A 22446-nucleotide genomic window follows, 5' to 3' on the forward strand; every position below is an offset into this window, starting at 1 on the left:
AGGCTGATTTTGACAGGACAGCTGATTTCGCTTCAAAATCAGCCTCCATATAATATAGCCTTATGTGAATCACTCACTTTTTGTTTTTCTGCTAGCTTGCTAGCAGAAAAAGAAGCAACATAACCTTTCTTCAGGCCTTTAACGCCTGAAAAAATGAATTGGAGTCTATGGGGCACTGAAAAAACCGCTCACTTATTTTTGTAGCTGTTTTGGCAAACACAGCGACCGAAACCGCTAGTGTTTTTTTTTTTATCATGTACTAATAACTTTATTTAATTTTTTTTTGTAGTGCAAAAAAAAAAAGCTTAAAAAAACAGCGACCGAAAAAGTGTCAAAAACAGTGTCCAATGCAAAAAAACAGCGTCCAAAAAAAGTGACGCTGAAAAATCAGTGCCAAAATCAGCGAGGCTTTTTTCACGTGTGAACTAAGGGCTCGTTCACACATGGGAAAAGGGGTGTGGATTTTGACAGCAGATTTCGCTTCAAAATCCGCCCCTTTACAATGGTGGTCTATGCAGACCGCCGGGCTTCTTTTTTCCGCTAGCGGCGGGCTGCTGCTAGTGGAGAAAAGAAGCGGCATGTCCTTTCTTCAGGCGGAAGCCGCGGCGCGCTGGGCCAAGGCTTCCGCCTAGTGGCAGCACCCTCCTGTGTTGGCTCATTCATTTGAGCCGACATACGAGGGGAAAGCCGCGACCACGATGGTCGCGGCAGACGGGTTTTGACCAGAGAGAGACGCGTCTCGCCGCGTCTCTGTGTCAAAACCCGCGCGGACGGGCATCGTGTGAACTAACCCTTAAGGAAGCTTTTTTTTCAGGACCAAAATAAGCCACACGTAATTTACGTGTGAACTAGCCCTTACTGTATGGCGAATTGCGACGCTACCTCCCAATGCTTGCGGTTAGTCAATTGCCTAATATTATAAAATGCCAATATTATCGATATAGTCATAGGATTACATTGCAGGCTTGTTGACATTGCTGACTGTTTCCCTCCTATAATATAATATAGAAGGCAGCACCAGAACAACACTGACAGCTGAGCACCGGCAGCCACACGTGTGGGCGGGGACTCCTCTGTGTTGGTCGCACAGATATTCTTGTCCTTATCTCATTGGACGCGCCATCTTACCTCGCCCCCTTATTGGTCTATCGGGACGTCAATCAACCGCCCGACTCGCGTTCTCTACCGGGTTTAACTCTCCGCGCGCCCGCTGATTGGCTGGCGAAGTTATCAAACACCAGAAGCCCCGCCCACATTCCTGTGAACTACAGCTGCGTTTTCCCTCGGGGCACGGAGAGCTCGCTGATTGGCCGAGAGTAGAGTCGCCGAGGTGGTGATTGGTGGAGAGGGAGGCGTGGGCGTGTTTTGTGTTCAGGTGGGCGGGTGAGGGCTGAGTGAGGCTGTCAGTGTGATCCTGGACTCAGAAGCAGGAGGATCTCACAGCTGTGCACTGACTCTGCTTACCCTGACCTCCCACTGGACCTCACAGACCCTCACACTGGAGTGAAGCCACTGTCATCACCCTGATCTCCACAGCAGCACTGCCACTGCACCCAGCTCACCTACTGGACTCGCCATATTGTCCGAAAACTTACCCCAGTCCCTTTAAACTGCGCTGATCAGCTGATCCCTGATCTGCTGGATTTTACGTCCGAGTAGCCTTCTAAAATTTACGATTAACCCTTCGCGTCCAGACCATGGAGATAATGGAGAGCGGCGACTCTGTCATACAATGGGATCGTAAACTGAGTGAGCTGTCCGAGGTGGCCGAGAGCGACTCGCTCTATAATACGGTAAGAAGACACCGCTGTCGATAAAGTTATTTTATTCCTGACTGTCACTTGGCTAGTGTGTTGCACAGTAGTCACCCAATTCTAGAAATTTTTCCTTAGTCCTAATATTTCTTTAGTTATGGAGCCGATACTCATTTTTGGGGGGCTCCTCTTTGCATTTCGGGGATCTTATTGGCTTCCCGACACGTTCTTCCCATTTTCTCCATCCAAACCCTTAAAGGGGAAGGCACGTTGCCTGCAGATGTTATAACCTTCCACACCTGGATGGGGGCCAACAGCTGTGCGTCTGGTGGGGAGGGGGGGGGGGGGATATGTGACACATATGAAACCGTTCTACTTTTTCGTTGCTCTTTTTGGAAAATTTGCTAATTTTTTTTTTTTTTTTGAATATTCTAAAAAGTTTCTATCCAACGTAGTCGACTTTTTTCTTCCAGCTTTGTCACCTTCGTTTCCACCCTAGGCCAATCTTGGAGACCCAGATGAACCCGTTCAGATTTTTTTGCTGCTCTTTTTGGAAATTTTGCAAATTGTTTTAAAAATAATTTGAAAAAGTTTCTATCCGATGTGGTGGAAATTTCTTCCCTGGTTTCTTGGTAGACTAATTTTCCTTTGTTGCAGCGACGTATGAGCCAGCGTGCCGTATAGGCGCAAACAGCAACGCAAATTGGGACAGCTTCCTCTAATTTATGTCAAGATGTAGCCGGAAGGTTGGAAAATTTAAAGGGGAACTCCATAAATTTTATAGAATAGTCAATTTAGCCCATAAGTGTCTATCTTAGTCATCCATAAGTTCTGGCCTTCAAAAAAGGATGAGTGCGAGATGATGGGGTCGCAAATTGGTTGTGAACCTTGACAGTAGCCTGTAACCTTCTGACATATCCATCCTCATGGTTGACATAGCGTTGAGTTCTGTAGCTTGCGTTTCGAGCTGTCACTGTTTTAGAGATTCGCGACTCTCAGAGCCACTATAAAGAGTGTCTTTCTCTTTGGAGGACCCGGCGTGTCCATACGTTACACAGAAACCCCATTGTTTTAAATGCAAACTGTGTAATGTTTCATTTATCCTCTGGGGGTGCTGTGGAGGAATTAATCAGTTGCAATCGTGTTCCCCACAGGTTACAAATGATTGCTGGGGGACCGTTGTTGGAGGTCATGTGATCAGCTTCTTTTTTCCAGCCTAAGGGGGCACTTTCTTAGTGTTAGGTAGCTGTAGGTTGTCAGTGGGGGGGATCGGAGGTTCCTATTGAAAGCCCTTCCTGTGCATTAAACTGATGTGTAAACATCAGGGCCGGGAGAAATGTTTGTTAAATAGGATTTACTGAGAAGGTCACCCCATCTGCTCCGAGATGGAACATTGACCTTTCCAGCAAATCCCTCCTGTTTGTGTTTTTGCTTTGTACGGTGGCCCTATATCATTCGCCTATGCAGATGTCACCATGTGATATATTTGATATGACCCATCAGACAGGCACACCCTAAAAGTGTGAATGGTAGTAGTTCGGCCTCTGGGACCCCCATCAGTTTTGAAATGAGGGGGTCCTGTTCCCCATGCATGTGCCGCCACCCTACATTGAAGTGAATGGACACCTCAGAATGAGACTATTTCATTCTTGACCCACCCTACATAGATATATGTAAATGGATCCCTCATCTACCCATGTGTTTCCAAGATAACAGACTACTAGCAAGCTTCGAGTGGTCCCATTTTGAAGCCATGCCTGCGTACCTCTGTCCTTTGAGCCTTTCCAAAGGTGCCCATTCTTCTTCACCAGTTGTCAGCTGAAAGTTTGGTAGACAGCTATTCCTTCTGACTCCTCCATATACACGAATGCTTGGCTTGGCCAAGCATGCATGTGTTCTCAATGAGTAGAAGGGAATAAGCCGTTGACGGAAACCTCTGGCAGTAGCTTATTTTGTATGACACGAAAGATTGGACATGAAAAGATTCAACATGCCTGATCCTTCCTTCCTCCCAACTTTTCAGACCGGGCGGAGTTGCGGTGCCCTTATACACTTATCATTGGAGGATTTTTATGCGTATTGGGCCTCAATGTCTTGGAAAGAAGTGCTGGACTTCATGACTGCAGGATAAGACTACATAGGGTTTGTAGTCTGTTACCATGTAGACACAAAGGCCTGCATAGGAGCTGCGTACACAGACCACAACACATTTTAGAGGGGGAACGATTTATATGGCGTCACATTATCTATTGATCGAGACAATTAACAATGCTGATTGTTACACCAGTGGAATGTCCCTGTAAAGTTTTTAACTTTTTTTTTTTGCAAACAAAGCATGATCGTTTTATGCAGAAAAGTTTTGCAACTTTTTGACGTCTTTCGAGTTTCAATTCCTCACAATCATCATGATTTATGTGTGTGGTTACTATAAGGAAAACTTTCAATTGACATCTGGAGACTGAAAATCCGGCCTCCTCCAAAGGCCTCGGTCACACGGGGCACCCGACCACGTATTCTGGTCCTGAGTCTGATGGGGGAAGCCACGTCAGAATAGGACCAATATGCGCCCGCTGCGACAGTCACGGCTTCCCGCTCCGGAGTAGGCCCAAATGAATGGGCCTAGTCCGGAGGGTGTTGTCGCGAGGCGGACGCCGGGACTGACTCAGCCACGGAATCCGCCTGAAAAAAGGGCAGCTTGCTTCTTTTTTCCGTGAGGAGGAACATACCACTCACAGAAAAAGGAAGCTAGCGGTCTATCTAGACCACGGGTCCTCAAACTGCGGCCCGGGGGCCACATGCGGCCCGCCAAGCACTTCTGTCTGGCCCCGCCGACAACGCCGGCAGGCGTGCATTCATAATGAAGCTCATGGGGAGCTCGGGCCAGGCCATGGAGCGCACTTACTTTACCTATTGGAGGGCACCGCTCCCGATGTCTGAGCGACCTGCTCTGCCTCCGGCCCACTGTTTAAAAAGTTTGAGGACCCCTGATCTAGACCTTAGTTGTGAGGGGGCGGATTCTGAGATGGATTCAGCATCAGAATCTGCCCCCTCTTGCCCCGTGTGAACAATCCCAAGAGGGGCAAGCAGAATTTTTGGAAAAAAAAAGAATTGAAAAACAAAGAATATTAGAAAGTTGTGCAATTCTTCTTTATACAATTTACCCCTCGGTTCCGGATTTGACAAGTCCTTGCCCCATGCACATGGGTAAATGCGGCCCGGTAAATCTGGACACTATGATGCAACAAGTCCCGGTCTCTGGAACGATTTTACTCTGGGAAATTCAGTATACAGTCCGGATTGTATCTACCTGTACCACATGCATGGGGGTTTGAACATTTTGAGATAACCTATGACGTCCCGGCCTCCTCCACCACTTGGTGGTGGCCATCACCATCCCAAAATTGGTACCAGCAGTTTATAATCTGGAATCGGAATAATGTTTGCCCAGGCATCCCGAATGACCAGGTTTTTGTACCTTTTTAGTACATGCCGTATATGTATTTGCTTTGTTCATCGCTGCAGGCCTTTGCTCGTCCATCGCTCACCTCCTTGATGTAGACAGACTGTATTCACTGGTGCGGAATTCTTGGCGGCGGTACAGAATGTCTGGAGAGGATCATTCCTGTACCAGGAGCCCCCTGGCCTCTCCGCCAGGTCCTGAGGAACGATGCCACTGTACTTTCTTCTAGGGCTCCACCTATAATCACACGTTGCGGATACTACACGTGTTATTATAACATGTTGTGTACAGTTATACAGTAATGATACGTTAGTATCGTAAAATCGCTATTAGATAGGACAGAGGACTGTAATCGAGGGCAAAACTACAACTCCCAGCTTGCCAGGCATAGGATGTATTCTGAAGCCACCATATTAACAAAAAGAGTAAGATAAGGGGCTGTCTTCTCATCTGGCGCCGCTGATCTTATACTGAATAGCACTAGAAGGGTCCGTAATGGAGACCCTGGCCAGATTTCTACCACATATGTCAAAGCTGTCGCTGTGGTTTACCGAACAATAAGGCTGCTTCCATATATAGCCACTGTATAATTTGTATTATTTTATTTTTTTTAGCGTCCCGCGATCTTCCGTGGTTGACTGGTAGTCACCACCGCAGTCTCCGTAATCATAGAGCTTCACATGTGGCTGATGATATGGGGCCATAGGACTGGATGGGCCGGTGGGCCTTTGTTGTGTTGCCGACCCTTTGAAATCTGATCTAGGATCGCTTCCGCCTGCAGATGACTGAATGTCACTAGACCAGATGCTGCTGGCAATACGGACAGTCTAATGCCTGTCACTAGGTGAAACATATGAAGAGTAGGAATATGGCCGCCTGCAAGCGAACATTCCTCTATAAGTGGCCAGAAAGAGATCGTTTCCCTTTAAAAAAAAATTCAAAAAGACCGTCCCTTTAATAGTGGGTTACGTTCACCACAACCACAAAGAGTAGTGTAGTTATAGCCGTGTCTGCAGGGCTGGTGCCTGGTGGAACAAGAGCCTTATAATAACATCGCTAAATATATATCTCGGCATAGGCTGAGTGTGGGGGAAGGGGGTGAATATCGGACAAAGGGCCCCTTCACACCCGAGTTCTGTTCCTCGACTGAAGAGATAGAGGTATTGTTATAATGATATGACGAAACCGAGATATGCGCTCCGCATCCCTTTAAGAGGAACAAAAATTCCCTGTTAAATACAAAAACTTCAGTGATTCTTGATGGTAAACTTGTTAAACTATTATATTAGGGTGTTTAAGGGATATCTGATTCTGGAAAAGCTGGATGACAAATAGTATTGCCGCCATGTGTGATCTGACCTAGACCCATAAACCAATAAACATGCCAGTCCCCTTAAAATAATATGGACCCCTAAATGCAGAGATCCCTCAGACCAGACCCCTAAACTAATACAGAAACCAAGACAACTTAAAGGTGTATTCCCATCTTGGCCTCTTTCTACCGATCCCTAGATTGAAAGCTGCATAAACGGATAAATGTGGTTGTACCCCGCTGTGTAACCAAGGCCAAAACAGGAAAACAAGACCAAAAACCAGAACCCTAACTACAGACCCACTAAAATAATATAGGCCATGGTCCATGCCCTTTTGCCTAATATGGACCTCAGCCCTGTTGGACCCCTTACACTAATACAGACCCCAGACCAGAGCCCTAAACTAATACAGACCCCATACCAGACCCCTAAAACTAATACAGACCTCAGACCAGACCCCTAAACTAATACAGACCCCAGACCAGACCCCTAAACTAATACAGACACCAGACCAGACCCCTAAACTAATACAGACCCCAGACCAGACCCCTAAACTAATACAGTCCCCAGACCAGACCCCTAAACTAATACAGACCCCATACCAGACCCCTAAACTAATACAGACCCCAGACCAGAGCCCTAAACTAATACAGACCCCAGACCAGACCCCTAAACTAATACAGACCCCAGACCAGACCCCCAAACTAATACAGACCCCAGACCCCTAAACTAATACAGACACCAGACCAGACCCCTAAACTAATACAGACCCCATACCAGACCCCTAAACTAATACAGACCCCTAAACTAATACAGACCCCAGACCAGAGCCCTAAACTAATACAGACCCCAGACCAGAGCCCTAAACTAATACAGACCCCAGACCAGAGCCCTAAACTAATACAGACCCCAGACCAGACCCCTAAACTAATACAGACCCCAGACCCCTAAACTAATACAGACCCCAGACCCCTAAACTAATACAGACCCCAGACCCCTAAACTAATACAGACCCCAGACCAGACCCCTAAACTAATACAGACCCCAGACCAGACCCCTAAACTAATACAGACCCCAGACCAGACTCCTGAACTAATACAGACCCCAGACCAGACCCCTAAACTAGTACAGACCCCTGAACTAATACAGACCCCAGACCAGAGCCCTAAACTAATACAGACACCAGACCAGACCCCTAAACTAATACAAACCCCAGACCAGACCCCTAAACTAATACAGACCCCAGACCAGACCCCTAAACTAATACAGACCCCAGACCAGACCCCTAAACTAATACAGACCCCAGACTAGACCCCTAAACTAGTACAGACCCCAGACCCCTAGAAGTGGAGTCAGCGCCTTATCCCCCAGTAAAGTGTAGGTGTAGCTTGCACTATTATACATCTGACTGAACCAGCCCCTCTTATAACCAGTGCACTTGTAGGCCTCATACAGAAATGCGGAGCCACAGTAGAGTTGAGCAGTTTCCCGTAGCAACCAATCAGATTCTAGCTTACATCCTACCAGTTCTGGTTAGACAATGTGAGCTGTGATCTGATTGCTTGCCAGGTCCATCTTCATCTCCAGGCCCGGCTGTATATGGCTGGAGATTGTGGGAAGGCTTCGGCACATTCCTCTCCCCCCTCTTTTACCTCAAGTGACTCTCCAGCTGCAGACTGCCGGGAGTCTCAGTTTATCCTAGACCGGAGACATTTCCGCAGTGTGCGGCTATGGGGGACCTCTTTTGTGATGGTCACTTACCCTCAGGCGGGCATTTATTTCCCGGCCATTGGCTTGGCCTGTACTTTTGTAACACATCTGGTCAGTCAGGGTCACGGAATCCGTAGCCATTACAGCTGCCACACCGCTTTCCCAAAGCCTTACGGTGGAGACTGATAAATATTTTGTCATTCAGGATTCTTGGAAAGCTGTGTAAAAACCCCTGTGAGAGCTGTACGGTGGCCATTTTGGTTGTCACTCAGCTTTCCGGTAGTACACGCGTGAAAAATCCAGGTGATAACCCAAGTAGTGATGACAGTCCTATGGAAAGTCACCCAACTTTCCCAGGATCTGATACAACTAACAGTGACCACTCTTGTCTATATGTCGTGTTCGATATCTACCCTGATGGGGATTTTTTCTGAACTTCCCATTGAATAACACTTCTTTTACACCTCCAGCCTTCGCCTGAAGTGGGTGACAACAAAGAACACTAGTTTGTATTGAAACGCACAGCGAATGGACTATCCCTTTAAGAAAAATAAGCGGTCAGATTTCCTGCATCCTACATTCATTCCTTCCACGGGAAAATGTGAGCTAGCTGCGACAGAATCCTTCCATCTGACTCACGGGGTGGGCTGGGCATCTTCTCTTCTCCCCCTCCCCATCTTCCATTGTGGGAACCTTCAGTTTTTAGCGTTTGTTTGGTTCCTCCTAAATTTCACCGGAATGCGTTAAAGACTCCAGCTTGTATCATCGGCCTTGAGAAAAGTCAGCTGCGGCGTGATGGTTTCTTTATGTTTCTGCAGCTGTACTGGATGACACTTAGCAGCCGCTATGGAGTCCTTAAAGGGGTTAGACAAAAACATGGCTCTTTCTTTCAAAAACAACGCCACATCTATCTACAGGTTGTGTGAGGTATTACAGGTCAGTTCCATTTACTTCAGTGTAGTTGAACTGCAATACCCGACACGATATGTTTATGCAAAAAAAAGCAGCATTGTTTTCTGTAATCCTATACAACCCCTTTAATTTTGCCACCCAGCTTTTTAGTATAACACGCTGTATAGTTATTCGGTACAGTGTAACTGGAAAATAACACTGCAGGGTTACGTCACTCAGCGTCTGTGTGATGACTCTTAAAGGTCTTATCACCTTAAAGGGGTTGCTTGGGACTATGATACCGATTGCTATGGCCTCATCACCACTTACCGAGCACAGCACCGTACATTGTATATTGGCTGTGTTTGGTTTTGCATCTCATATTAATGGGAGTGACTCGTGGCATGACTGTGTGACCAGCAGATGCGATGTGACTAGCTTGAGAAAAAGTAATGGAAGTCGATATCTTAGTCCCGGACAACCACTTTAAAGCCAATCTTGCAATCAGATGATCGCCTTGGATCCAACTTCAGAAAAAGCTGTAGCCAATTGTGGTCCTCCAGCTTACACTATATTTAAGTAATGAGCCAGGTTAGACCCTTCTTTATTATAGTAAGAGTAGGGGGGGGGGGGCTTCATTAACCATACTCTTCCATTAGCAGGAGTAATTGCAAAGAGTGTCTCTCGCTCTGGAGGACCCGTCCTGTCCTGCATTACACAGATAGCCTATTAATTTGAATGGACATTATGTAATGCCTCAATTTCCCTGCGGTGGCACTGCAGGGAAATTAAACAGTTACTCCCAGATATCTCCACAGATTACAGCTGATCACTGGAGGTCTCTTTATGATCTGCTAATATATTGGGCTCTTTAAAAGTGGAGATTTCACAGCACAGTAATGGCTTCCATCTGCGGTGATCACCCTGAGCCGTGTATGAACCCTCACTGCTAAACTACAGCAACCTATATAAAACTGAAAATTGCAACCAGGCCCTTCATCAGAGATCTGCTTAGTTGGTTTCTACTCGCCTTAACCACCATCAAAGACCCCGTTGTCCCCATACAGCACGGCCAGTGTTCTGCGGGTGCTGGCTCCCTCACGTTTGGGGCTGGGCTACTGTAAAAGGGCAATTCAGACAACAAAGCATCATTGAAAGAGGGGATTGCGGCATCATTTATAAGTGTTGCCCCTTTTTATTTGAGGGATGGTTATAACAAAAAGTTTTATGCACTTTATATCAGTTTAGCAGGAGAGAATAACGAATGGACCTTTATTTAGTGGTGTATGTTTTTGTATTTTCCAATTTTTTAAAATTTTTTTTGTTATATATACATATATGTTTTGTTTGTGATCTGGCGGTTTTATTCTGTCCAGTTTATTGCTGTCTCTTGTCCTTCTACCAGAGTCTAAAGATCACCATGAGTTCATTGCTTCTATCAGATCTATGATATAATCCTAGAAACATCGGCCTATAAACAGAAACCGTCTACTCTCCTTCCGAGACAAATGGACTTTCCCTTAGAATAGAAAGCCCTCATGCCGGAGCTATATACAGACCGTGCCAGCCTGTTTTACAGGGGTGAAAGTATTTGCAAGTTGCATTTTTGTAAGTTTTTCTAAAACTTGTGTCACGTGTTTTCTGACGTGAGTCATGGCACTTTTTGACTTTGGAATGCTCATTGCGGTATTTGCCGAGTCAGTTAGTTTGTGCTAAAGGTGGTTGTACACATTAGATTATGTTGGTGGCACCGTCCGACCTCCGATATGGGTCTCCTGATTCTTACCCAACGGCAGACGTCGAGGAGAAAAGGATTGGACCACAGAGGTGTTTGGCAAAAGACCTCTCTACTCTCGCAATTTCTGAACAAATGCATGCTTGGCCAAAGTGGGGATCGGAAAAGGTAGATGACAATCAGAACGGGGTGCAATTTTTTAACGTACACCTCTTACCAATACTGTTTTTCTACATTGGCCATTGGGTATTGTAAGGTCACTGATTGAAATTGAGGGACATTCTGGAAAGTCCTTGTGCTTATCGTCGTAAAGAACAAAAATTCAATCCAAGTTTTTTGGGTTTTTTTAAAAATCCATTCACCTTTTAGTTTTTGGCACTGGGTAACTTTCAAGCAAAGTGTTGAAAAAGTGACCCTAAGTGTAAATTCTTCCGGTGTAGAAACCTCTGCTCGTGAATGTAGACGTTTACCCATCTCCTCCTCTTGACCTCCCGGATGGACAGTTTAGTCAAGAGACATCTGTATTTTTCTTCTCGTAAACGTCTTCAGTCTTTTTGAGTCTCCTCCGTTCATGGTGGAGGATGGGAAGGAACTTGAAAAACAGCCAAACCAAATACAGATGTTAAAGAGTTATATGACGGAGCTGATCACTAATGGCTGCCAGATGCAGCTGTGATTTCGCCAGGACTGGGAGGTTGGAGATGTTGTCACTCTGGTACTGCCAGACCTTGAATAAAACAACAGTCTGGTGGCGTACCCTCTTGGGATGACCTGTCACTTCTTGCTATTGTCTATATCATGGGGATCTAATGTGGGTTCAAGATGGATGTACAGGACATCTCTTTGAGTACTTTTCTTCTCCTTTCTCGGAATTGAAACAATTCCATTCTTTTTTTTTTTTTTTTTAGGTATTTCTGCTTCTCCTCGAGCCATAGATTTCTATTCCAGTATCCTAAATTCCCGACCCAATTTCACCTGCCAAGATTTCTGTTTAAAGGAGCTATCTGGGACAAAAATATTGTAGCTCAGGCTATCAATGTTTGGTCAGTGTGTCTGATCTCTGGGACCCCTGCCTATGAGCATCGTGATGGGCGCCATAATACTTCTATAATTGCCACCTCCTTTCATATAGGTAGATGGGACTGTAGCTTCGCCACGTTTCTAAACTTTGGACTCTTGCTCAACAAACATCCAGGACCTACTTTAAGATTACGTCGAAAACTAAACCAACCTGTCCCATTACAATTTAGCGGTACCCACACCCGACCCCTACATAGGGTCCACCATGACAGAATAGGAACCTATGGGCTTCCTCAAGATGTTATGCCAGGAACCAACATCTATGTCATGAGAGGTATTGGTAATTTACCTACTGAAGATCTGGAGGTCTAAAATTTGAGATCCTACAATGTATCCCAGGATATCAGGTGATCTCTAGAGATAATGGCCCTTACTCCAGAAGGCCAAGGTCTTGCTGACTATTGTGGCCATATGGACAATGGTGATACTTTTTTGTTTTATAAGATTAAGTTAGGAAAATAGACCGTCTCTTGGAGATTACAAAGTATTTTGCAAGCTCCGGATATTCTTAGTGGCTTTTTTCTGCTCCTCTGTACATTGGGGATTATCTTGAGGGATGACCCAGTAACTGAATCATCTCAAGAACCTAGTAAGGAAGAAATAAGATGCTCCCTTAGGATAACTGATTCACTACTCTTACATTTTAACAAGGCCATAAAACTTTCGTCTGCTTGGTGTAAGGCATTATGGGTGTCTAAGGCTAGGTTCACTTCTGCGTTGGGGTTTTCGTTCAGGGGGTCCACTTGGGGACCCCCGAACGGAAACCTTATCTACTTAAAAAAGCAGTTACCTTCGGTAACCCATGGACCCTATACACTATAATGGGGTCCGGCAGGTTTTCTCCCCGAAAAGGTCGAAAAATGCAGAGAGAAAAGCGCAGAATTCCAACATAATGACAAAAAGTAACCTTGTAACGATGGGGGTCATAGTTCGTAGTCTAGATGGACAATATATGGTTTCCCGTCTACCAACAATAACCCACTTATGTTATTTTTGTCAATATTGCCATTGTCAATAAAGTTATTACAGACTTAAAGGGGCTGTCCATGGTATTAACTTGTGCCCAGAGTCACACAGAACGATCTGTTCTTCTTTGTATTTCGGGCTAAATGTTGCCATTAACGTCCCCTGCACCTGCAAGTCTCCACGTGCATCTGCTTTCTTTGACATTTTCCATGTGTACAGACACCCTGGCATAGTGAATGGGATTAGTTCACTAACAGACAATTGAAATGTCAGTTCCCCCTGGGGCGCTTAGCAGTTTGGCATTTGCAGTACCTGGTGGGTTAATTAGGGGTCTGGCATTTCGGTCGACTCTGCCTTCTCTGTTCCAACAAGCCCTTTTTGCTTAGAACCCTACTGCGGTTTATAGGGTGCCCTCTGTTAAGTCACCAACAGTGACCTCTTCAGGCCACATACTGCACAGCATAGTCAAAAATAAAACGTCTAAATCTCGTGCATAAATTGTAAATGCAACTTTTTGCAAAACTGAAGATAAAGGATCCCTAAAGTGTCTTTCAATGGAATTCAGGAAGTGGAGCCTTTAAGGAAACGCTGTCAAATCTTGCAGGCTTTTTGGCATACAATAGATGAGGTGTGTTTGGCTTTACGAAAGCCTCCTCACCTCCTCCCAGTGGAATGCGTTTCGTCTGTCTTGCAATCCTACTTTTTGTCAGTCTGCCATCCTCGCAAGGCTTCTGCAGAAGTGTTCAGATTGACTATGCCTATAGAACATTATATCGACGACTAGGGCAACTATGGTCGCATCGAAGCACCGAGCATACCTAGTACAGCGAAAGGTGGTCGTATTAATAAGATTTTTCCAAGTTTAGGTTCTGTGGAGGATGGTGGCACTATAGTGATAAGAGTTCTCCTCTTGGTCCCGTTGGTTTCCTTCTACATTCACAGTTTTTGTTTCCAGTCCTCAAAATTTTACCCTTGACTAGTTCTGAAGTAACAAAGTTATCTAAGGAGAACATACAGCATATCCACAGCTCGCCCAAGTGTTTGGTCGTTCACGTGCTCAGTGTAAAAAAGTAGAATCCATCGTGTCCCTCGAGTCCTAAACCGTGTGAAGCAAAACCTTGTAGAAAGTGAGGAATGGTCAAAAATTACAACAGGTGCTTCTGATGGGGGGCCTCAATGGATCCCAAGGGACCCATTGAGTTTGACAGGGTTCATTAGAGATCCTTTGTTTTTGCCGACACTTGGCCTGCCCATAGATGTACTTGCAGGACTTTTCGTCCACGATTATAGGCACAGTGCTTTCGTAGCTGTCGATCGTTTTGTCGTCCATCTAACAGTTATTCCTACCGACTTCCCATACATCTGAATCTTGCTTTGGCCAAGCTTACATGGGTTGTCTAAGGGGAGAGGTGAGTAATTTATTGCCAGACATCTCTAATAGAGTCTTATCTTCACTGGAGAAGATCAAGTGTTGAAATTCAGCATTCCCAATCATTCCCCGACATAATCTGTGGTGGGAGAGTTGGAGGCCCCTATACACATTAAATATTTGGTTGGTGACCCGAATTTCTCAGGTTTGTCTGATTTTTCTCTTGTCGGGGGATCTTTACTCTAGTAGAGACCTGGGGAACTGAAGCATCACTTGGAGAGTCTCCAAATGGAGAAGACCAAGAGATGAACATCAGATTGTAAATGTAGTCATATTAAGGATGTGTTCTTAACATGATCCGATCACCCAACACTTAGCGTGCTTGGCATTAGGAGACCCCTTTATTACAAAACCTCTGAGGCCAGAAGGAGTTAATGTTTTCTTTGTAGCTGCATTTTGAGATCGTATCCAGGCCCCACCGTTTGTTTTTCTGGTTAAGTCATCCATCTTGGCCCACAGGACGTTTGGTTTTCTGGAAACTTCATAGTGTACTCAGCGGTGCTAGCTTGAGATATGCAAAGTGACTCAACGTTAATACCATTTCTGCAAGCCCTTTCAATTCTCAGCCAGCTTTGGGGGTCTCTAAGGGCTGATGAACTGGGCTGCTTCGTTCTAGACCGACGCCAAGAAAAATGACGCGTTACTTAAGAAAACTCCTTTGTCAATGTGAAGACACTGCTGTTATTGTCCTCAGAACTTTTACTGTAAATTTTTGTAAGAAAACGTATTCAAAACACACCCTTGTAGACCAAGGCCAATTGGTCCAATGAGGTCCTACAAGGGTACAAATTTTGAGCCTGTATCAGTTCTTAGGGTATGACCGTGTCCCTGTGGCCATCTGGTAGGTAGGTCTTCAGGATACTTGCAATTTCCATGGTGTACCATCCGGTAGCTATTCATGGACGTTCAACTTCCGACACCATTTCATTCTTGATCTGTACAATGGCTTTTTGGAGGGGCAAACCCCTTTAAGACCGCAGATTACAATACCTAACACTTCCTATACCACAGTGCTCATGATCCCACTAATCTTTTTAGTTGGGTGTCCTGTGACACATTTCCCACCCCCAATTTGTGGCCTTCACCTCATCATACCTGGTCGGGTCTGTTTTCTGTATTTTTCTGTAATTCCTGGTAAAGGGTCATTGTACCACCCCGCGCCTCCGCTATGGACTCTGATATAGGAAATTAGGGTCACCTTGAACCGTATTGGATTTGGCTTGGATTCTGCAGATACAACAATAAATAACTAGATAACGTGTACCTGTCATCCGCAGATATCGTTATACTGACCTGTGTGTTGTCACATTAGTCCTTAGAGATATCTTGAGGAATATGTTTTGCTAAGCTATTTTTTTTATCATTATTATTCCCATGATGCTTCAGGATGACGTCCAGATTTCATTTTTGCCCTCCTGGTACTTGTCCGGTTTTGAACCTATACATGGCTTATTATTTGATGACCCATCCTAGGACAGGTCATCAACTGAAGATAGGTGGGGGGCATTGCTATCGACTCGACGAGGAGTCTGGGAGTCATTTCCTTGATATAGACATGTGCAGTGCTCAGGTAAAATCTAGGATGGCAAACCTCTTAAACATTTTGCGTGCACCCAAAGCTGAGAAGGTGAGTCCCGATTATTCCTAGTAAGTCATTAAAAAAATCTATTTTCAGAGATCCTTTTGGAGAATTCTGTGGTGAAGATCCTTTTCTCGTAAGAGTTGGCCCAACACACCATGCGTTATATAGACAACCCATTGATCATACTTGCCAACATCTCGCTTGCGCTTTCCAGTGAAGTCATGCCCCCTTCTGGTGATCGCCATTTTTTCATATGACCATGCCCACTTTCTTGTGACGACCCCATCCTCTTTTTATGAGTGTCTGGCACAAAAGTACCCAAGTCATCTATAAAGTCACTGCTACCCCAACAACCTAGGAGATTTGCCTGTTGTCCAGGAGGTCATCCCCCTTTCCAGGAAAGTTTTCAGGTTTCCCAAAAGATCAGGTGACCAGGGTCTTCAGAGTGGGCTAATCTATATCCAGCTTCTACCAAGAAGAGTGTTCAAAATGGACAATCCCTTAAAGTATCTGCTTGACTGATGATGTCACCATTATGATATCATCAAAAATAACGTAATTTAATTTACCATAACTTACATTGATAGGGCTTAAACCGGCTCTGAAACAAAAGAAGTCACCAGTGTTATAGGTGGGGGGCCCTTTTATAGATTTTGTAACTGGTCCCACGCGTTTCCATCCCTGATCCCACGGGAGTAAACCTATTTCTCGTTGGTGTTTTCTTACACCGTGGCCGCATGTGGACTTTGCTAACAGTGTTTTAGTATCATAAAGTTGATGGCCTTACATCACATGCTGCCTTTTTAAGGGGCCAGTACACCTATCTTTTGACAGATATGATTGTATGTAGCTCCACGTTGTGTATATAGTAAACCTAAGTAAGGTTGTTCCTTATATGCGCTCATGTTTGCTAGGAAGAACACAGTGTAATATGACCGTTGACTTTAACCCCAGGGCAGCAGATACTATCTGTGTTCTGTCCTCCTATCACTGTCACTGTAACAGGGCTCTACGACAGTTCTATTTACAGTGTCATATATGCCTGAGTTTTGCCAAAAAGGTTGAACCAAAGGCCCTAGGTTTCTGCTCTTCTATTAAGCTGAGTGGCTACCAGCACATAGTGCCGTTACACAGTGCTCAAATTGTGCTGCCATATATTGCTGAAATAATACCACTATATAGGACTCCTATAATACCACCACACAGTGCTCAAATCATACCACCATACAGTTCTCAAATAATACCATCATGTAGTGCTCAAATAGTGCTAACATACAGTGTTCAACTAATACCACCATACAGTTCTCAAATAATACCATCATGTAGTGCTAACACACAGTGTTCAAATAATACCACCATACAGTTCTCAAATAATACCATCATGTAGTTCTCAAATAGTGCTAACACATAGTGTTAAAATAATACCACCATACAGTTCTCAAATAATACCATCATGTAGTTCTCAAATAGTGCTAACATACAGTGTTCAACTAATACCACCATACAGTTCTCAAATAATACCATCATGTAGTGCTAACACACAGTGTTCAAATAATACCACCATACAGTTCTCAAATAATACCATCATGTAGTTCTCAAATAGTGCTAACACATAGTGTTAAAATAATACCACCATACAGTTCTCAAATAATACCATCATGTAGTTCTCAAATAGTGCTAACATACAGTGTTCAAATAATACCACCATTCAGTTCTCAAATAATACCACCATACAGTTCTCAAATAATACCATCATGTAATGCTGAAATAGTGCTAACATACAGTGTTCAAATACCACCATACAGTTCTCAATACCATCATGTAATGCTCAAATAGTGCTAACACACAGTGTTCAAATAGTGCCACCATACAGTTCTCAAATAATACCATCATGTAGTGCTCAAATACTGCCAGTATACAGTGATCAAATAATACCAACAGTGCTCAAATAGTGCCGTCACACAGTGCTCAAATTGTGCTGCCGTACAGTACTCCAATAATACCACTATACAGTGCTCAAATAGTGCTGCCATGCAGTGGTCAAATACTGCCACTATACAGTGATCAAACAATACCATTATGTAGTGCTCAAATCTCAAATAGTGCTACCATATAGTGCTCAAATAATACCATACAGTGCTGGAATATCATGTTCAAATAATACTACCATACATTGCTCTAAATGTATAAAACTACCATACTGTACTCAAATAGATCTACCATACAGTGCTCAAAAAGTTGTTGTCACCCAGTCTATTTATATATTAGTACATCCCCTTCATAGCTATATAGATTTGCCTTTCAGGAGCAGGGGGAGCTGGGTGACGACCATTATAACGGTGACCATACTGGTTACTACTCCTGTTTCTCGGAAATGGTTCCAACTAACAATGAGATGGATTATTCATGACGCAGTTTGGATTCTCAGTATATTACCGCCACCATTCACGATGCTGAACCTCCCGCTGTGTGTCGTGAAAACGTCACGTCCAGGGATTACAAATGTCGTCAATTGATCCTTTTCCGCCTGTGGAAGACGATACCTCATTTATGAGCAAAGTTCTTGGAAACCGGCGTTCAGTGGGTCTATTGATTCCAGGTGTAATTAACACTTCACCTCCCGCGAGGCTACCCAGGCCCCTTACTCTGTTACTGATTGGGACTCTTGAGGGCGTAGTCATATACTGCCCATAGACAGAAGACGGCAGCCATATACTGCCCATGGACCGACACATTAACCCCTGATGTGGATTTTTTTTATATGATCTGATATTAGAAAAGGGGGTATGTCCAACCATGATAACACTTTGACTAACATGCAGCTGGGCAGCCCTTAATTCTGTGCCCTCATATGGTGTATAAATAATATGGCCATACAGTACCTAGATATAAACATCATACAAGACAGTCCACATATTACTTCTTTGGTAGTAGGACTATGCAATGCTTAAGTAAATACCAACACATTGTGCTCAGATAATGCCACCATACTGTGCTCAAGTAATTTGACTATACTGTGCTCAAATAATGCTATACAACACTCAAATAATACCACCATAACATGCCGAAATAATACCACCATTCCGTGCTCAAGTGATATCACCATATCATGCTCAAAATAGTACCACCATATGATGCTCTAATGATACCACAATAGAGTCTTCAATTAATACTACCATACAGTGCTCAACCATTACCACTATACTGTCTTCAAGTAGTACCACCATACAATGCTCACATAATAGCACTGTATCGGGCTCCAATAATTTTACCATGCTGTGCTCAAATAACGCCACTATATTTTGCTTAAGTAATACCGCCATAAAGTGCTCAAATAATACCACCATACCCTCAAATAATAATACCATACCGTGCACAATTAATAGCACCATATCATACAGCACATTGGGGTAGGATTATTATGATTGAGGGTTTTGGGGTTTTCTTTCAGGAAAGGGGAGACGGCCCAGAAGTGAACAAAAAAATTGCAAATTTTTGTGCAAAAATCCAATTTGCACAAAAATTCCAACTTTGTACGCCTGAAAACTGGTGTACAACATATAATAAATTCTGCTCCCCCCCTCCCCATTATTTAAGTACAGCTGCTATACAATTAATATGATGATGCTGCTGGTCTATAGCGCCCCCTCAGCTGGGCAGTTCCACGGGCAGTACACCCCCAAGGACTGGACCGGCATACCGCTACACATCTTCCTCATAGACATAAAACTAAGATTTATGACATTTGTCATTCGGAAGTCTGGAAAAGCTGGGTGACAACTCCTGTGGAACAGTTAAGCATTGTTTTCTACCCAGCTTTCCCACAAGAAGGACCGGAATTCTATTCCGTCATACAGACTCTTTATCAATATGTAAACACAGTAAGTCATGGGGGATTGGGGGGTTTAAAGGGTAACTCCCCCCCATGCTGTGGTTTTCCTGTGTCTATGCATTTCTCGGGCCCCTAATCTATACAGTGATTGTTTTATTTGAATGTCGCACCCCCAGCCTCGCAGCCCAGTGGAGTCATTCCTCACTGGGAGGGGTTCTCCTCTGATGGACTCCAGATGTTGTTTTATGCAGGCCGGACCTGGCAGCCTCCGTACACAAGAGACCGATTTCCTGATCCCGGCCAGAATCCTGCACATCTGTGTCCAGCCAGGTCCTAGAGGCCCGGCCATTCTCATAGCGTTCAATACTAATCTGCACGGTTAGAGCTATACAAAAAATTCCTTTAATCCGCCATTTTGTACTCCGGAAATGTATATCGACTGAACTATGTAGAAGGTTTGCATTTTGATAGAATTTTTTTCTCTTTACAACTACAGTAATTTTAGTGGGTGGGCCGTGTGTGTGTGTGGGGGGTGTTACACATATGAGATGATATACAGCGCTGACAGCAGGAAATATGCCGTTGAAGAGCCCACTGTTTAGATGACAGATAAAGAGCTGTATGACTTCACATATGGGGATGTCCACACACTACTTGTCATCGTAACCCTTTACTAAGACGACCATTACAGAATAACGCTACGTTCAGGGTCATGGAGGGGCGCCCCAAGTTGGGGTTCCCCACCTTATGATGTCTATATGGCATGGGGGCATTTCACATTATGTCCTCTAAAGAGTTAGGCTTCATGCACAGGACCGAGTGTGTTCAGATATAGAGAAGGTCCTATAAAATATCGCAACGGGGTATTGGTGCACGCTCAGGTTGCCCACTTGGTCATGTGCATGAAACCTAAGGGTGCACTCTCATTGGCTATAGTAGCCTTCGCATTGTTGTCTGCTGTTGAATTGTCCCTGTGTTAGAGCCTGGGCCTGCTTGAGGATCCTCTGCTGGGCCAGTCTGACACTAGGGCCAGTTAAGGCATAGATTGGGTGACACCAGCTTGGAAACCCCTCTATAAGCCGGAATGGAGAGTCGCTCTGTAGTGGTCCTCCTAGGTTTGTTTGTTGTTTTATTGCAGGGGTAGGGAACCTTTGGCTCTCCAGCTGCTGTGAAACTACAACTCCCAGCATGCTCCATTCACTTCCATGGGAACAGCAGAGCCCGTATGCATGCTGGGAGTTGTAGTTTTGCAACAGCTGGAGAGCCGTACGTTCCCTACCCCTGTTTTATTGGTAGACTTGTTTAGACAGTATCCATCTCTCCCTCCAGAGCACCAGGGGATCCTCCTTGGTGTCCAGGCCCTAATACAATAATGATCCAAAAGAAGACCCCTAAACCTGTGGGTACTATGGTCTATCTCCTTGGAGTTATTGGAAGGTGAGCCCAAAGAACCTCAGTCCACCACTGTTTAATTTCCTCGACCCATGTTTAAAGCAAATATTTAGGGTCTTCATGATCTACCGACAACCAACATCTGGTGAACCCACAATTACATATTTGGTAATGGTACACGTAACAATTTTTTTCGATACATGTTGCAGCTGAAAGCTTTGCCCATATAATACATCCCGTTAAAGTTGTCAGAAGGCGCTTACTTATCAGTGAAATTGACCTCCACATAGACTTTTACTTTGTGTCCTAGGAAATTTCTAGAAAGAAATAGAGAAAAATTCCATTAACATTCCTTAAGTGGAGAGTGTGAGCCTCGAGGTATCTAGTCACCGGCAGGAATGTCTTCTCCCTCCTCTACTGGACGATGGATTTCTGTCTCATGAAGCAATTCTTTGTACTTTTTTTCCTTCCAGGTAACACCTGGGCTCACATTTCTGTGTGCAGCGAGTCTGGATAATGCCGAGACATGTCTACTTAGCTCTAGGCTTGAAATATACAACTGTAGTTCAGTGATATAGCAAGGCTAACGGGCTAACTTAACCCCTTATCTCCCTGCATGTCTTAACTTGTTATGAAGGGGGCATGAACTTTTAAAATTTCAAGGTTATTATTTTCAATTTTTTTTTTTTCAATTTTGTGTTCAAGATTAAAAAATAAATAAAAAAAAATTCTGCATCCATCCTTCGGGGGCACTGTGGAAAACTATGGCTGCTATTCAATCAGTGAAACAATATGATTGCACCATATTAGTTTTTCTGATTCCTAGAATACTAAGAGAGTCTGGATAACATATGTCTACTTAGATCAAAGCTTGAAGTGTACAGTTGTAGTTTGGTGATATGGCCAGGTTTTGGGGCTAGCTTAACCCCTCTCCATGCCTTTCTTAATCTATTAAGAAGGGGGCATGAATTGATCTATATGTTAGTATTTAATTTTAAGTTTTGTGTTTACGATTAAAACTAAATAAATTGATCATTCCGCAGTCATCCTCCGGGGGCGCTGTGGAAAACTCTGGCTGCTATTTGATGAGTAAAGCACTATGGTTGCTCCACATTTATATACTAGGAACTAGAGAGCCTACTAACTCAGTGGTGTAGGCAGCCATTTTGTCAACTAAATAAAAATTCTTAAAGGGGCCCACCACTGGGTCAGCATTAGGACTTGTTACACATATCCCAATAATGTGGATATATTGCATTGCAATATGTTTTCTAAATTCCACTTCATTGTGTTTGTAGATAA

At 44.2% G+C, this 22446-nt stretch overlaps 1 protein-coding gene across 1 annotated transcript in view; it reads left to right on the plus strand.

The window, feature by feature from the left end:
• The first annotated feature begins 1412 nt into the window (after window positions 1-1412).
• CREB3L2 (cAMP responsive element binding protein 3 like 2) overlaps window positions 1413-22446 on the plus strand; it is a 34567-nt gene continuing 13533 nt past the window's right edge. The window contains exon 1 of the mRNA XM_075275229.1: window positions 1413-1793. Within this exon, the coding sequence (XP_075131330.1) occupies window positions 1698-1793 (96 nt within the window). The 5' untranslated portion in view covers window positions 1413-1697. The remainder of the gene's footprint in view (window positions 1794-22446) is intronic.

Source organism: Leptodactylus fuscus, chromosome 5, assembly GCF_031893055.1.
Source record: "Leptodactylus fuscus isolate aLepFus1 chromosome 5, aLepFus1.hap2, whole genome shotgun sequence".
NCBI lineage: Eukaryota > Metazoa > Chordata > Amphibia > Anura > Leptodactylidae > Leptodactylus > Leptodactylus fuscus.